Source organism: Chanos chanos, chromosome 5 (genome assembly GCF_902362185.1).
Source record: "Chanos chanos chromosome 5, fChaCha1.1, whole genome shotgun sequence".
Classification (NCBI taxonomy): Eukaryota; Metazoa; Chordata; class Actinopteri; order Gonorynchiformes; family Chanidae; genus Chanos; species Chanos chanos.
The window spans coordinates 49,081,581-49,098,938 of NC_044499.1; the positions used below are offsets into that span (position 1 = coordinate 49,081,581).

The window sequence follows — 17,358 nt, forward strand, 5'->3', positions numbered from 1 at the left end:
TGTGGGTGTACGTGTGTGTACACTTATGTTTCAGACATAACTAACAGCGGTAGCACAACTTGTTAGATCGTTGTGGACAGCATGCTGTCAGATTTTCCTTTAGATCATTTTATATGACTCAAAACGAAACTCAAAACAAAAAAAAAAAAAAAAAAAAAGAGAAAAAGTTAAGTTAGGGAAAGCACCAGAGTAGTTTTGCAGTTATTTGGGTTGTTTTCATGTTTGTTTTCTAGCCAACATGTCTCAAAGGATGTATGATATAGGAAGGATACAGTGTTGATAATGTAATAGAATATAATAATGGAGTCAAATCTGTCATGTAGTGTTATGTTCCTGTGGACCGCGTGGCCTGCTTTCTGACATTGAGCTGTCAGCCAGTCAAAAGTACCCCGAGATCAACTAAAAGTCTTTGCGTATTCCTCGCAAACTCTATTCTTAAAATAAGTAAAAATACTATTTTATACTTATTTTGTTTACATATTTATTTACCCGTTAGCTATTAAAGTTGAACTAGCCGTCGTCTCCAGTGAATGTGGATCATGGACTGAATCCAAATGATCTCCATTGTTTTGCTCCTAGTCCCATCCAAGAGTCCTTTATCTGAACACGATTCAGACCATCAGCTAATGATGACCTTGAGGTTCTCTTAGATTAAACACATGGCAAAGAAGTTTCTCTCAGCCGCGCAACGGGCGACCAGATTGTCGCGTTGGTGGTAGAGACTGCAGTATGTACTCGGGGATTTATCCTGGTAAACATTTTCATGATTTCTGTGTAATTACCAAACATACGTGCTAAGGCGTGAGACAAATGGATGAATTGTTCAGACAAAGTTTGCTCAGGCCGCAGGAGGAGACGCCGGAATCTGTTAGTTATTCATAACAAAAACCTGTGACGTTTACCTTTACGTCCTACAGCCACTGGTACTGTCAGAGTCCCTATCTCACAATACTTAGAGAGAATCTAATAACTCCGCTATGGTCTAATGGGTTGGTTTTACAGAATTATTATATTTCTGTTTTCTGCAAGATTCACTGCCGGGTTTATATCTTTGCGTAATGCTGTACTCTGGTTATTTTGTTTTTGCCAAAGGTCGCTGTTGGGCATGAGTAACGAAAGCCATCAGGAACCACTGTTCTTAAGAAAAAAATTCTGTCTTTATTAGGGGTTTGTACCTGATCAGTACTTTCTCATCTACTGTTGTACAGCAGCAAGTGTGCCTCAGAGGGACACTGATTTGGGGGGACCCGGAAGAAAAAAAAGAAGACAAGATTCTCTTTTTTATTTCTCCTCTGCCTTCAAGTCATGCTACATTCCCGAGAAGGATTCCGTCATCAGACACGTGACGGGATCAGAAAGGTAATATTTTGTTATGTTTATAAATGCTGAAGTTGTGAGTTATACTGGGGAAAGGTCATGACATATGTTATTCTATTCTTCCTCCACCAGTATAGTAAATATTGACACGTGTGCATGTTTTAAACTGTACTCTAATTTCACACTCTCGTGTAAGATAGCCTATACATTTCAATAATAGCTTTGATTGGGAAAATTAATTGAATTCCGTTTTTTTCTTATTTTGCTTTGCTTGTAGATTCACAATGAGAGCAAATAGAAGGAGTCAGATTGCAGTGACAGATAGATCGCACAGCAGCACAGAGTTCAAACAAAGGTCACGTTTTCAGCGCTTTGTATATACAGCTAGCGTTGTATTTATTATGGAATCAGTCTAAGAAAAAAAATCGCGACAACCGTCTTGTTGAACGCTGTACTAATTTGACCAAGATCTACATTATTTTAGCGCCTTCCTTTGCATTCCTCAAAAATGCAGACTTAGAGGCTTACACACCGTCGAATTAGCGAGTAAACACCGTCACTTTCCTCACAGTTAAGGGAACCTTTTGTTGTGCGTTCTGCGTCTATTGTCCTTTCTCCGCATCAAAACGTTTGTGTTTGCTAACGAGCTACCGACAGATTCATGTAAAGACGAAGGCCAAAGCATGATGAGCAGACTTGTCGCCTTTCTTTCACGCCACGTGAGGTCTGTGCAGTGGTCTATGCGTGTACATCAGTCGTGATGTCCATTGACTCTGCTTGCTCGAGCCTGATTGGAAAATCTGCGGTTCTGGCTCTGGGAGAGAGAGAGAGAGAGAGAGACAGAGAGAGAGAGCTGACTTAATTGTAGCCCACGAGCGAGGGAAAGAGGAGCCTTTTACTATAGTTTCGCATGCATCTCGGCGTTTTGTAAGTAGGTTACTGACCACTATTTGCGACTAAATGAATCATCCCCCATTATTAACATCGCTATATGTTTATCATAGTTTCATAGAGAAGTGGGGGTTTTCCATGTCGCAGAAATACAGGACTGTCGTTTTGATTTACAGCACGCGCAAGCTGCTAAAGAATACACTCTGCCTTCATACGAATGCACGAAATAGCCTGCTACTTATGCATGACTCAGTATGTATTTTTTTTTTGTTTTATTCACAAATTAGCGTTGACCGGTCAAGTCCAGGTGGGGCGTCGCCCAAATAATTTAAAGAAAAATCTGACTTATTTGTCAGCATTTAATTTTCCATGTTAGTTGAATGAAGTTGATAATATCATTGCTATTATTAGTAGCTGTCGCATTTGGCTACTCATTATTTAGATGAGTAGCAGGAGCAGAAGATTAATATCTAATGTAATGAATTCTCTGAGATTATATGATAAATTCTATATATATATATATATGTGCGTCCTGTAACCTCAAAGAATCTTAAACACTCCTCAGAAATTGGTGTGAAGATGACCATCCCTGGTTGCCCTAATTAAAAATTAACTGTCCTCCCCAAAGAGCGCATGGCCGAAGGACTTGACTACGTATTGAGAGATCAACTTGAGAGATCAAAGGCCTTAAGAACAAGGCGAGATTGATCGGAGTGCAACACGAGAGAGCGGCTCTCTCTCATCCTCAGCTGCAATAATTACAAGATATTGCACGGCAAGCCCAATAACAGATGGTCTCACGTTCACATAACCGATTAATTAGGAAAAAAGAGAGAGAACTTGTAGTGGAAGGACAATGAGTTGTACCTATACATCTGATGAGAGGTGATTTACGTTGTTCAAATGAACATAAACTCAGTTCTTTCCTTTGAATTTGTGTGAGTTTTTGGCATTTAATATTAAAACTGGAGTGAAGTACTACAAAAAAGACCGTAAGAAAAAACACATTTCGTTCTGCCTCCGTTTTTTTTTTGTTACACACTATATTTGTCGTACCCAATCATTTATCATTTTCCATATGGACTACAGAGCACTGAATATCTCGAACGTAGCAGCTGTGGTCGGCCTTGACGTTTTGCGCATTAAGGTCAAATGAGGTTTTGAAAAGCTGGTCCTCTCTGTTGACCCAGCTAAAGTCCCTTAGCCTTATCATAATCGTAATTAAATATTTCAATAATCCGTTAGCGCCCCGTCTTAATGTCTTATATTACCTTAATAATATCATAATATGCATGTAATTAGGAACTTCGCGGTCATTGGGGCATGTTAAGTGCAATCATCATTACAGAGGTTTTGAGAAGACCATAAACGTTCAGCCTATGTGTCGATGGGATCCCAAACACTGAAGGCTTTAATAGCTTATTTGATATTTCCTCATTCAGGAGTGCGTAGGTCGAGTAGAATGTGCATTGTTTTCGTTATTGGCTCAACCATATCGATTCCGCATTCGCCTTACTCTTACAACACGAAAAATTGTGTCTGATTCAGAGCTCAATTACTTTAGACTGCTCACTCAGTCACTTGTGACATCTCAGTTAAATTAGCTTTTCCCTCGGATCTTTTGTCTGCTTTCTAATAGGTTATTTTGTATGGATTACACCTATATTACACTGACCTCGCTTCCAACTTGTTTCTACTCAGATTCGTGTTGCAGACCAGTAGCACGCAGGCATCCATAGATTGTATAAGAAAGGTCTGTTGGTTGTAATTGAACGACTTAACGTGGTGATTATGATAGTCGTTGTTGCATGTAGTATTTGTAGAAAAATACCATACATAGTTAGAGTTTTCTCGTAAGCAATTGCAAGAGGAGAATCTCAACAAAAAAACCGAACATTTCCCATATTAAAATGAGCACGCAGGACCATTACATCATGTGGACAAGCCCATCAGTGTTTGGTTATTTAACATCTAACTCGATTTTCTTTTTCTTTACATTTTTTAGACAATTACCTTCTGTGGTACGTCATCTACAAGTAAGCTTCAAGCTCAGCGACTTATTTATGGTAAGTTTCTATCTATCTATCTATCTATCTATCTATCTATCTGTCTATCTGTCTATCTATCTATCTATCTATCTATCTATCTATCTATCTATCTATCTATCTATCTATCTATCTATCTACCTATCTTCATAGATTGTTATAGATATATAGGCTTATGTGTATATGTATATATATTTTTTGAATGTCGAAGCTGCAGCGAAGCAGACCCTTTGCTTCTGAGAGGAGGATGTCTCCGTGATTTATCACTGTGAATTAAGTTAAAGTTCAAGATGAGTTCACAAAGCTCCGGGCTTTTTACGAAGCCACTGCGCCCAGTTTCTCTCCATTGGTTGTCTTTAAGCCGTGAATTTATTATTGAAATTCTACAGTAGAACGGGTTCTTTTTTTAGTTAAGCTAAAACAAACTAATGATAATGCGCTTGGGTAATTCATAGCTGTTACTCTCCTGTTTTAATGCTACTTTTTGTTTTTATTCGTCGTTTTTTTTAAATAAAGCAAGTAAACCAGATTGACCAGAGTTATACAGCTGTACATTTACACGTAATTTCATGACGCATTGTCATACTTTGCGTTTTTGAAAACAGGTAGGATATTTGGGTTCGTCGTGTTTCAGAAGAAATTATTTTCCCTGATGTGGCAAAGCCAAGCATGGCAGTAAGACATTAGACATCGCCGCTGATGGCCACAAGTTTAACTCGATAAATTTAACTCGATAACAACAATTCTCATTTTATTCAAGGAACACCTTAAATTTAGAATTTGAACTCACACAATTCGTTTTAAAATATAAAAAGTAACATATTTAGTTTGTAACATTTGTAACATGATAAACTGTGTTTAAAAAGATATTTTGAATGTTAGTAACCAAATGACCACGATATTGTTGTCGCCTCCGTGGCCAGTTAAGTTTGACTTCTGGGGAAAGAGTCACAGGGCGTTCTGTCTATGTTGCTTTCCTTTTAAATATCTTGCACAATCTATTGAGCTGCTTGTCTCTTGAAACAAAAGAGCCTATTCATTCTAGGGAGAACAGAAAATTAATGAGAGAAAATACCATTCCGCCCCGTTTCAAACGTCTGTTTTTGAATTTAAGCATAGGCTACATCTTAAAGTAAGTGAGTAAGTCAGTAGGTGTAGTGTAAATAAAGCTTTGTGATACTGAGAATAACTTGGACTGAATGAGAAAGATGGTAGTTTGGGATCAACATTTTTTTTCACACGAGTTATTTGTGGAAAAGTTACCGTTGGGCCGTTATTACTGTTGTGTTAGGCTAGATTTTCTTTAAGGATGAAGTCTATTGGACGGTGGCCCAGTTTTAACTGAAGTGTGTAGCTAGGTTGCAAGAAAGACACCATTCATGTCATGAGCCTTTTCATTTGCGAAGATGGATTTACGTCGCATCACTCCCTCTGTGTTCCTCTGGCCTTTCAGCTAAACCCGCGAGGAGCCTGTGGTACAAGGCAGTCACGTGATTCGCAATGCCTCCGTAGCATCAGACCGACCCGATCAGGATTCCCTTGCCGATGAAACCCGACTGGAAAATGCAGAAAACATCACAGGTTTATTCGTTTCAAGGGGAAAGTAGATCTGGACACAATGACACGGCGCTATATACACAGCTCCCAGAGGACACAGGAAAGTGTTATCAGAGTCCCGTCGGTTCACTGCAACCCCATGGCAACTGCAACCAGTCGCAGGCTAAGAAAACGAGCTTGCCCAAGGGGGACTATAAACATACCGGTTCACTAAGTGAACCACGCCAAAGTCTTCTCGTCAAACACCCCCAGTATTCGATCAAGAAATATATCGATTTCCCGTCAAGCAGTAGCGTTGCTTGTACAATCTCTACACCTCGAATTAATGTCAGCAAAATAATCTTCCCCTGGATGGCAGAGTCGAAGAAAAATTCTAAACAGAAAAGCACCAGCCCCAGTTTTAATTCAACCAATGGTAAGAAGCTTACAATTTACCAACATTATTATAGGCATCTTATTTCCTTCCTTTATAAGAAAACCTGGACAAAATGAACAAAGCTACTTTTAATTAAGGCAAGTTATATGTACAGGCAGTTGTAGGAAGTTACTTACACTAACACTAATTAGTCTGACATTGCCAACGTTATTGACCAGTTCAGTACATGAGGGGTGGTACTAGCCGTTAGTTTACAATCTATAGACTACTTTCCCTTGTAATTTTAGCATAAGGTGATCAATAAAGTCACATTCATTATGCGTATATTTATATGTTTGTGTGTGTGTGTGTGTGTGTGTGTGTGTGTGTGTGTGAGCGCGCGTGCGCGTGTGCGTGTTTAAATAAGTGACAGATTGATCTGTTTTCTTTCTCTAGGCGAGAGTGACATGAGCAGAAAAAGAGCTGCAAATTCGGCTGTGTCCAAAAGGGCACGTAAGGCGTACACACGTGCACAGCTGGTCGAGTTGGAAAAGGAGTTCCACTTTAACCGGTACTTATGCAGGCCACGCCGCGTCGAGATGGCCAGTCTGCTCCGTCTCAGCGAGAGACAAATCAAGATCTGGTTTCAGAATCGAAGGATGAAATATAAAAAGCACAAAAAGTTTCAAGAGGCGTCACGTGGGCGTTGTTTTGCTGGAAGTCCACCCTTCTCCCCACCGTCAAATTCTATAAATTCAGTAAATACGGGTATGGCAATAGCCGAGATTCACAGTAACCCATCTCAGTCTATCAACAGCCCTCACAATGACTTCGGTAGTATGTCTCTTATTTACAGAAACTGTTCTAATTCTTCACGGTATCCGCATAGATATGCCAACGCATCATCTTACGTTTATCACTATCAAAATGATGACGATTATATTACCGCCGGCGGTCTTCAGCGAAGCTGTGATTCTGCTGATGGCGGTGGCGAGGATCGCATGCCTTCCTCCGTGGCGCATGTGTGCCTGCAGAATCATTTCTCACTTGAAGAGTCTTGCGACGCGAATAGCCATGTGGAGTCAACAGTGGGTGTGCATACGAGACCATGTGGTTTCAAAACGGAACAAACACTCGCAGTACAACGCCCTGCTCAAGAAAACTTCCTGGCTCAGAATTGATCTTATTTCTAAAAAAGTTTTAGGGGCGCGAATCTCACAGTCTGTAGGGATTAAGTGATAAATAGCTATTTTTTTCCTAATCATATCCAATATTCCATTCCATTAATAAGCAACTTCATATGAATACACACATATTAAATATTTCTGAAATGCAGTTGGAATATGATGGGCTACAGTAAATTCTAGCATAGGCTATACAGTCTGAACTTCTTTATCCAGGAATGTAGCAAATTAACTTTTTCTGTAATAGTATTTAAAAACCTTTTGAGTTATTTATGTGGGATTCAGCATATTTTATGCCCGTAATTATTTTTTTTCATGACATCGCAATGCTTGTAGTTTGTTATAAATCTTTTATCGTTTTATATTTTTTGCTCATTTTTTTTTGGACTGGTGTCATCTGTTTTCTGTTGATTATTCACTTTTATTTCAGCTATTTTAAAATTTAAATATAAAATTAATTATAGCCAAAATATATTCAAAAGTGACCTTTCAGCTAGGACCATCTCTCCAATTTCAAATAATAACCCTTTGTTAAAAAGCCTTATTCAAGATATATTAGTTGAATCGATTGTTATTAAATAAAATCCTTCTCTGTTAATTTACGTAGAACCGTGTAGATCCAGCGTAGCCTTTCTTTGATGTCACTGGAGATCAGAGAGATGGGAAGAATTGAAGGCCACTATTTGCCATTACACTCGTCTAAGATTACTAAATTTGTAGGTCGTATTGTAATGAAGACATAACGAAGTAACGCCATTAAGAACCTCACTGCCGCTGGGCAGTGCTTTCCCAAAGTTAATTTAGGCCTATATCCCATCTGATTTATTTAATTACACTGAAAGTGGAGATTAAAATTTGAGCAATGGCCTGCTTATATAGTGCTATTGCTCGTTCTGTGTTACCAGGTTAAGGACACCCGTGCGTATGTGTTCTCTGTTGTTATCATCGTGACTGGACGTCAACCCGAGCCTAAACGGGTTCGACTAATGTGCTTGTCATGTAAATGTCAAGCGTTTGATTGACACTTGCAACGCCCAGAGTGCTGCTGTAGGTAGCTTACTATTGGTGCGTAATGAGTCACATGGTGTATCACTTAGGAGATATGAGCTCGGATAGGAGTTTTTGAGTTTGACAAACTACCTAGAGGTTGTAGGGCATTGACACCACTCTTTTAATTAGGTTGATCCTCCTTCATCAGTAGCGCTTGGACAATAGGCTACAACAATGAACTCCTACCTAGATTACACAATTTATAACTGCGGAACGAACACGTACGGATCCGGGGGCAGATGTCTTCCTTTGGACCAAGAATACATTTCTTCAGTGTCTCCCAGTGCTTTTTCCTCAAGTGATACTTCCAGTCCCGATGGACGGGCGACTGTTGGGAACAACCCCGGTGCTGTGCTACAATACAGTCAAGCTACTAACTATTCGTATCTTCAAACACACATTGAACTGGATCTCGTGACTAATGGGAATCCGGTCTTTGCCGCTCAACCACGAATAAGCCCTGAGTTTGGACAGCAACAGGCTTTCAGCCAGAGACAGGACCCCATGTTTCTGCAGCCTTCGGGCCCCACGGTTGTAAACGTCGGAACAAACTTTGGCTCGTACAGCGAGTCTAACTGCAGGTCAGGGCCAGTTTCTGTTGGCCAGTATCAGTCTCATCCGCATGGAGAGCATGAACAAGAACAAGGGTACAGCGTTTACAGCAAATACGCCACCTCAGTCGACAGTGACAGTAATGCGAAGAGCAATCCCCAACAAGCTCCATTAGGGAAAACTTTCGACTGGATGAAAGTGAAAAGAAACCCCCCTAAAACAGGTTGGTTCAGAACTGAATGCGGTATATTTAAATGTTTTCTATTTCACACTCTTTAAAATAGGATACTGTAGCCGAAACAATAACGTTTGTGTTTTCCTCAAATACTGCGGATGCTGACATCCTGATAACTAATGTCTTCTTTATTCTCATTTTTTCCAGTTAAAGTCTCTGAGTATGGAGTTCATGGCCAAAGCATAATCCGCACCAATTTTACCACAAAACAGCTCACCGAACTTGAAAAGGAGTTCCATTTCAATAAGTACCTCACCAGGGCGCGACGAGTGGAGGTAGCTGCTACTCTCGAGCTGAATGAGACACAGGTGAAAATTTGGTTCCAGAATCGTCGTATGAAACAGAAAAAACGTGAGAAGGAAGGAACTGCAAAGATCATCGAACGAGTTCCTAACAGAGAAACTGAACAAAACACAGACAACTCTAATTCCTCATCGCCTGGTACATCCCCTGCGAAGGGCGCTTTGCTGTCCATCTGATGACATAAAACGTATTCTGTATTTAATGCTTTCGCGAAATGTGAACTTGTACGCAGGACATCTTATTTCATAGAGGAAGTCTTATTTGATTACTAAATTATTAGCCTACCCGTCAAATGTGAAGCGTGCGATTTCTCTTCTTTTCTATATGCTACAATATTAGACACACAACATTTTTCCTGTGTTACATTCAAAGAGGATGCACTTTGCTGCTTTAGGGAACGAAAATAATGGGCATACATGCTAAAATGACTTGTTGCACAATGCAGAAACATTCTATTTTTGTTGCGCTGGAACTCTGTTACCCTGGCTCGAGACCGTTGTCGTACTGGAAAGCAGAAAGCAGTTGCTTGTTTTTTTCTTTTTTTTTTATCACTACTGATTATGTGCTTCAGGGCATTTTTGATTCTAGTTCCAAGACTGACAGTCGTTACACAATTTTGAGTTAGACTGTTTGCACTACAGAGGTATCTTTAACCTGACCTAGATATTGGCTTTTGTGGGTGCATGTACTGTTAGCAGCGAATCAGAATATGGCCTGTTTTGTTTATGTGGTGACGTATTCCGTGAATAAAAATGTTTATTTTTCTGAAATGGAAGTATGCTTTGAATCAAGTGATTTTTTTTTTTTGCCCAAAAAAATATATAAAAAGATTATAGAAAGTGTCGATTTATTGATTTCCATTAAATGAGAGAAAAAAAAACCTACTACACATTGTTGTTGGAGAGATAAAGGCCTTTGTAATGGAACAGTTCAATACAATGAGGCTAATTTAAATCAGTGTTCCTGCAGCCTGTATAGTTTGACATGAGGAATGTTGCAGTACACACCGGGTGGCTTCCTTTGACCTTTTCACCTCCCAGAGCCCCTAGGCTTTCTAAACATGTAAACACTCTCCCCACTCACACTCACACTCCAAGATGAGATTTGTGGCTTTACTACGACCACTACTTGGCACGAGAGCACTATGTTTTTTTTTTCTCAACTTGCACATTAGTCTGAGGCAAATTTTAATCCAACCAGATCATTCATATTCATTTGGATACTTGTCCAATTTTTTTTTCTTTTTTCTTTTTTTTTTTTTACTCTGGGGAGTATAGTGCTGTTGAACCAGGTGCTGAACCAAGAGCAGAAAGCAATTTTGACATTATTTTTACCCATTTATTTCAATTGGGAAGCAGTAAGAATAAATTCCTCTGTGTAATGTTGACTGGAAGCACTGTTTTTTTGCTGGGATGTGTCTGTGATAGTGTGTATGAACAGATGTTCATTCAGAGAGAAGGATGTCTTTTCTTTTTTTTTTTTTATTTGTGGTCAATTATGTATTCACGCTGAAGGAGAGGAGATCTCAGTCAAATATCTCAGACCTCTCCGGAGGCCTCACATCTTCTTAAAAGTTTGCAGAAACTTGACAACCCTATTTCATTTCCCTGATCATCTGATGGACTCTTCCAATATTTACACAGGGTGTTGGGTTTGCACAGTTCTTGCCCTGACCGCCTTGCACTGTCAGCACCCTCTTCACTTGGCCTGGTTCATCTAGAGTTCAGCCTAAAATTAATTCTCTGGAGCCACGGGTCAGGCCGACAGGCTGTGAGAAGGCTCTCGCTCTTGCCAAGGGTCTGCCATACAGCGCAGCCCTTTTTTTTTGTTGGTTTTTTTTTTTTTTTTTTTCAGAAAATGGATGATTTCTGAAATGAAAACATATTAGTGTTCATTGGGGTTTTTTTGTTTTTTTTTTCTGGTCAGTGCAAAAAAATAAAAAAGTGATCTTCTTTTCCTTGTCTACTCATGGATGAATGGATATGTGTGCAAGAATCCAGCAAATATTTTCATTTATATATTTACTTATTTCACCAAGTACAGAAGACCATTAAGGTAATGTTCAGTTCATGAACTATTTCTGATGTAAAAAAAAAAAAAAATGAGAAGAATATTCCATTTTTGGCTGCAGCCTGTGTGTACAGGTACCTTCAGAATGAACTAAATTTGGGGAACCAATATTTAGCAATTCAATATTTCCATTTTCCCTGGCCAGAGGTTAAAAAATATTTGCCTGAGTGTTCATAACGTGGTGTTGCAGTGCACGCCTGATTTTAAGGTTAGTTCCGTTCTTTGGTCATCAGAACGAATGATCACTTCCCAACCTGAAAAAGTACACAGTGTTCTGCAACACGAATGAACGAATGAACGAACGAACGAATGAATGAATGAACGAATAGGTGCCATCTGATTTGTTCGGCCTTCTTTGTTCAGCCTCGTCGGCTGTATTCTTCAGTGTCTGTAGTGGTTATAGTGGAGATGGGGAAAGCACAACTGGTCATTTTGTCTCCAGAGTGTTTCTCTCCCCGTTCGGATCGCATTCCTCTCGGCTCCTCATCTGCAGTCAGACACAGGACCTGCCATACAGAGACACTAATGATCTACCAGCCTGAAGGTGAACATTTTTCACCAACCCGTCAACTGTAGCAAAACTTCACACTGGAGCATGTTGGAGGGCCAGAGGAGGGTCAGCGGGAGGTAGACAGGCAGAGAGGAGCAGACATAACTCCAGTAAGGGGAATGATTTGAGAACTGGTGATCAGGGATTTCTTCCTAAAATCCTGATCAAGAGTCTCTTCAAGCGCAGGGTTTTATGAGAGATGTCTTTTAACCATAAGAATATTTAAGTAAGTGAGTGAAACAAGGCATCTCTGCTATTTAGCACGTAGGTCAGTGAGCTAATACCCTGGAGACAATCTGTTTTACTTTTCTTCAGTTGTGGTACCATACCACCTTGTCTCTTGAAGATTAATCCATATTTCAGAAAAAAAACCAAAATCATCATCTCTTATCTCTTGAATACTACAGCTTTGGACTGTATTAATGTATAACTGTAATTTTAAATGGACTCTCAGATTTCCAGGTATATAAATGAATAATGGTGAACCTTTACCAGGTGAATAACAAAGCGAAGCTTCCATGGTAACCCATCCGTCATTACGAATAGCACATTCCAGCACAGCGGCCCTGAGAGACAGGAAAGGTCATACGAGTTCTGTCATACACGAGAGGCAACAAAAGAAGGTTATATCATAGTTACTCTGTATAACCATACTTTGTAAATAATACACAAGCAGGATTGTAAATTTCCAAGTATGAATATCCCTCCCTGTTTTTTCTTTTCTTTTTCTTTTTTGTTTTTTTTTTTTAACAGATGTTGCAGCAGATCTGAGACACGTTGTTGTATGTTCGCACACTCTCCCATGCTGGGTGCGATTTTGACAAGGTCTTTTACAAATCAAATGACTGCCTTGACTTCCTGGGTCTTGTTCAAGTCCCCTCTGAGGCTTGTCCCTCGGCAGGGGAACCTGCTCTCAAAGGGACCAAAAGGGGCATTGAATACACTGTTCAAAGGCTTGAAAGAGAGGGGTTTTCCCAGGGCACTTGGTCTGTCCTTTTTGACTTTCGCAGACACACTGCCATCAGTAAAGACAGAGAGGCCACATGGAGATGGCCCTGCTTCCTCTCAGTGAAAATAGGAATAACAGGAAGCCAAACCTCATGCAGTCACCACAGTCAACCTTTGGCCACGGATCCATAGGACCGTCCACCTGCCTGGAAGATCTAGTCACGCCCGCGTCCTCCCAGAGAACCATTAATTTGCCGTCTTATTAGTAAGGTAACTAGCGTGTGAGAGGAAAAGGTAAGAGGGGCCATAGTTAACATCCTAATAAGATCGGCTGGCTTTCTTCCATGACCTTGAAGTGTATTAAGCTTAGACAGCAGGCCACTTAATAGAAGATAGATGGTTAGCTTTGGCACGAGCGCGTAAAAAGAAAATAAAAAAAGAAAACAAAAACGAAAACGATGAGAGAAACTGTTAAGACTGCTGCACAGGTATCTGAGTGAACGAAGCACAGTTGCAGAGAAATGGGTTTTTCCCCCCAATCCAGAGAGAGCGGAGGCAGCGGCTGCTCTGGAGGCTTGGATCAGTGCGTTACCCCTCTCCAAAAAAAGAAAAAAAAAGACATATGTCAGATAAGATGAATATTTTAGACAAGAATGCATTTTGTGTGCTGAATTGTTCAGAGGGATTTTAGAGACAGACAGTATGTAGACTGTCTTCGGATTGGAAATGGTCGCAGATGTGGCGTGATATAGATCATTTTAACAGTGAGAGGGCGTCTGCCTCACTCTCTGCTTCCACAGACTAATTTATGACACGGCGAATACCTCACCAAGTCTCACTGAAGCCCAGGCAGATGAAAACCAAGCCTCCTCTTTTCCTTAACCACCATGTGCTTCAGATTTGGAGCGAGCGGATCAGGGGCGTCCCAGGATATGTAAAATTACAGACAACTTTAAAACATCAACAACCTCCTGTTCTCTCGATGACATTTAATGTTCCGACATGGCGGGGCGGTTAAAAGAGAAAAAAAAAAAAAAAGAAAAAAAAAAGAAAAGAAATGAACGCAGGTCAGTTGTAACGTTTCTCGTGTCAGAGAATGATTCTTACGCTGGCGAGCTGCTAAACAGAACGGATAGATGACGTGACTGTGCATTTGTAAATGCAGATATGTCACTGTGGCTTTCGCACAGTTCAAGGAAATGTCAGAATGCTACAATTGACCTTAGTTTTCCTTCCATGCTCTCATCTCCTCTCAGCACACCACTCAATCAAGTGTTGACTGACCCACCTGATCTGCTAATAAAACTTACAACATGACAGAAGTCCTGGTGCCCTGGAAAAAAGAAAAACGTACTACATGTTCAGCTTTTAGCCGGTAGTGCGGTGTCTGGACTGCTGAATCAGTTACTTTGATTGTGTGATTTATCGATAAGAAAAATCAGAACTGATTTCAATACTGATTGTGTAGGTGGGTTTTTTGTCTCCCAACCCTATACGCTCTCTCCCATCTCCCTCTCCTTGTCTGTTTGAGGTTTGGGCGGTGTTGACCTCTTAGTAAATCAAACAAACTAAAACAAACTGCTTCTTCTTCTTTGGGAAATGTTTAACTCCGAGCTTCCTTAGCACCAAATCAAACAAACACTGAACGTTGTCTGTAAGGTGTGTGAAATGAGGTGAATTGGGAAGACATAGGAGCTTAAGGCTCAAAGTATCAGGGTCTTCTGAATGTGTAATCCCATGTTTAAAAAACAAAAACAAAAAATACCCCAAATGTTTCTAGATTAAATATTAGATCACTAATGAGATAAACAGAACACGTTACTGATATCTGATAGTTTTTGAGCAAATTATTATCACCCAAAACTGATTATGCAATCCTTCATTCTGCAGCCCTGACTTGGTCCAAGTGACTTCTCTCTGACCTCGGGTTGACAGGGATGTAAGTGTGTGCTTGTGTGTGGCTCTGAAGAAGGGGAGTTGGAGGAGGAGGAGGAGGGGGGGGGGGGGGGTAGGAGGGGGGGGAGGAGGCCTCTTCTCCCTATCAGATCAGAGAACCTTCCCTCCTCCCCTAAGTGAATCACAAATGAAAAGGAATGCAGAGATAAAAAAGCCTGCCTCTCCAGATAAGGGAGAGGGGGGGAAGAATGGTGTGAGCGAATGGTAAAAGATCTCTTGGGGAGATGAGAGGTGCTGATGGTAGTAGGAGATCATAGCCGGTTCTTCCTCATCAGCCCAGGCCTGTGTTTGATACTGGGCCTTTGTCGTCCTTTCGGCCCTGTATTGTTGGGCGGTGTAATCCTGGGTGGATTACAATGGCCAGGACTTTCATGTGGCTGTGCCCAGCAGGCAGGAGGCAGTGCCCATAGTGAGAAGGGAGGCCTGTTTCATCCCCCCCCCCCCCTTTTTTTTTAACCTTTACCGGGGGCCGTAGCTGGAGGGACAGTGAAGCAAGGGTCAAACGGTCATGCCCTGCCCTGGAATTTTTACCCTTCATCTGCTTTCTTAAAGTAACATTGTACTCTCTGCTACTGACCGTGGTGAGAAAAAAAAAATAAAGAGTCTCAGGTGTAGTTTAATAAAAGTCAGGAGAAGTCAGATCTGTTTTAGGCCTGGTCGTTAAATGATACGTCTTGCTTTACAGTACAGTAAAAAAAAAAAGAAAAAAAAAAAAGGCTCTTTTCTTAGGTATGCTTTCAAATAATTGGCCAAAGATGGTGATAAATCTGGATTTTGAAAAATCTGCTTTGTGGAGACATACCCAAAAATTAATCCAGAGTTAAGTGAGAAAATATATATATTCCATGAAAAGGGGTCATTGACAGAAAATACATGGAAAACAAACACATATAACAAAATGTTATGCATGATTATTTAACCATGGTTTGCTGTTGGGTAATGCATAACAAAAAGTTTGGTCAGCTTTGAAATGTAAGGAAACTTTCTTATAGGTCTGACATTTTTTTTTTTTTTGTAAGTACACAATTTTTTGGGCTCAGAATTCTGCTGGTAGGTGTCTGAATGATCTCATTAACAGGATCAAAAAAAAAAAAAAAAAAAAGATGACATGGTCACTATTCACACCCCAAGAGTGACACATCTTAACCAAAATTCTATAACCTTATTCACACCTCAACAAAGCAGATGTTGTACATCCTGTGATCAGCTTGACATATGTACAATATGTGTGTGTGTGTGTGTGTGTGTGTTTGTGCGCGTGTGCGTGCATGTGTGTGTGTGTGTTTATGTATGTATTTTTACCTTCCATTTAAAGACCCAGTCAGACTGGATGTTCCCGTAATGGTCTAACTTGTTTGATAGGGTCTGACTTTAATCTGTGCTGGAGCAGCCACTGAAGCCGTTAGCTTTTGCCTTTTACATGTGCTAATTGATGGTGCTCTGAACCTGATGAGGCCATTTGCCTAACTGGAAGACAAAGTTGTTTGTGTTGCTTTTTCTTTTTGATGAGCCCATTAAACTGGGCTGGCTGTAAATGTTACGCCATAAGAGGATGACAAGTAAGCAGCGTGGAGCCCAAGCTTAGTGTTTTTAAAACACTCCATCAATCATAAGCAAGAACTTTTGGTAAAGGGCATTATCTGTGTGTGTGTGTGTGTGTGTGTGTGTGTGCATGTGTGTGTGTGTGTGTGTGTGTGCATGTGCATGTGTGTGTGTGTGTGCGTGTGTATGTGTGTGTATGCGTGTGTGTGTGTGCGCGTGTTTGTGTGTGTGTGTACGTGCATGTGTGTGTGTGTGTGTGTGTACGTGCATGTGTGTACACATGTGTGTGTGTGCGTGTGTGTGTGCGTGTCTGTGTTTAAAGGGGATAGTTAGACTACAGATGAATATGACTGAATGAGGATGAATAGTCTCTAGAAGAGGAAAAAAAACCCAGACTTGGATATTAAAGAAGACAAATAAAAGAACAATTCCAATTCTGATGCCTTTTTTTATGATGTCTGTGGTTCAGCTCCATTCACTTTCTGAAAATGTCTCTTTAAATTTGTTTAATCAAACTAGTTTCCGTTTCACTGCACTGGTACGGTGCTTTGCTCTCACTCTCTCACTCTCTCTCTCTCTGACACCGTGTGTGTGTGTGTGTGTCATGTGTGTTGTGTGTGTGCGTGGGTAGCTAGCTCAGCACAGTTGACTGAAACAGCGAGCTCTTGCCTTGTGTGAGAGAAAGGAAAGGTTCGAGGAGGCAAAGTATTGTTTTATTGTTTTAACTTCAGTTCTCCTAATTGAATTTTCAAAGACGGAACCAAACTGTCCAAAGGACTCTCACTTTTCACACTCTATGAGCT

The 17,358-nt window shown here is 40.5% G+C and overlaps 1 protein-coding gene across 1 annotated transcript; it reads left to right on the forward strand.

Annotated features, from left to right (window-relative positions):
- The first annotated feature begins 8,573 nt into the window (after positions 1-8,573).
- On the forward strand, positions 8,574-9,665 carry hoxb1b (homeobox B1b). The gene is made up of 2 exons (XM_030775146.1): positions 8,574-9,174; positions 9,334-9,665. Exons 1-2 carry the CDS (start codon positions 8,574-8,576, stop codon positions 9,663-9,665), a joined length of 933 nt encoding a protein of 310 aa, XP_030631006.1.
- Positions 9,666-17,358: the final 7,693 nt, after the last annotated feature.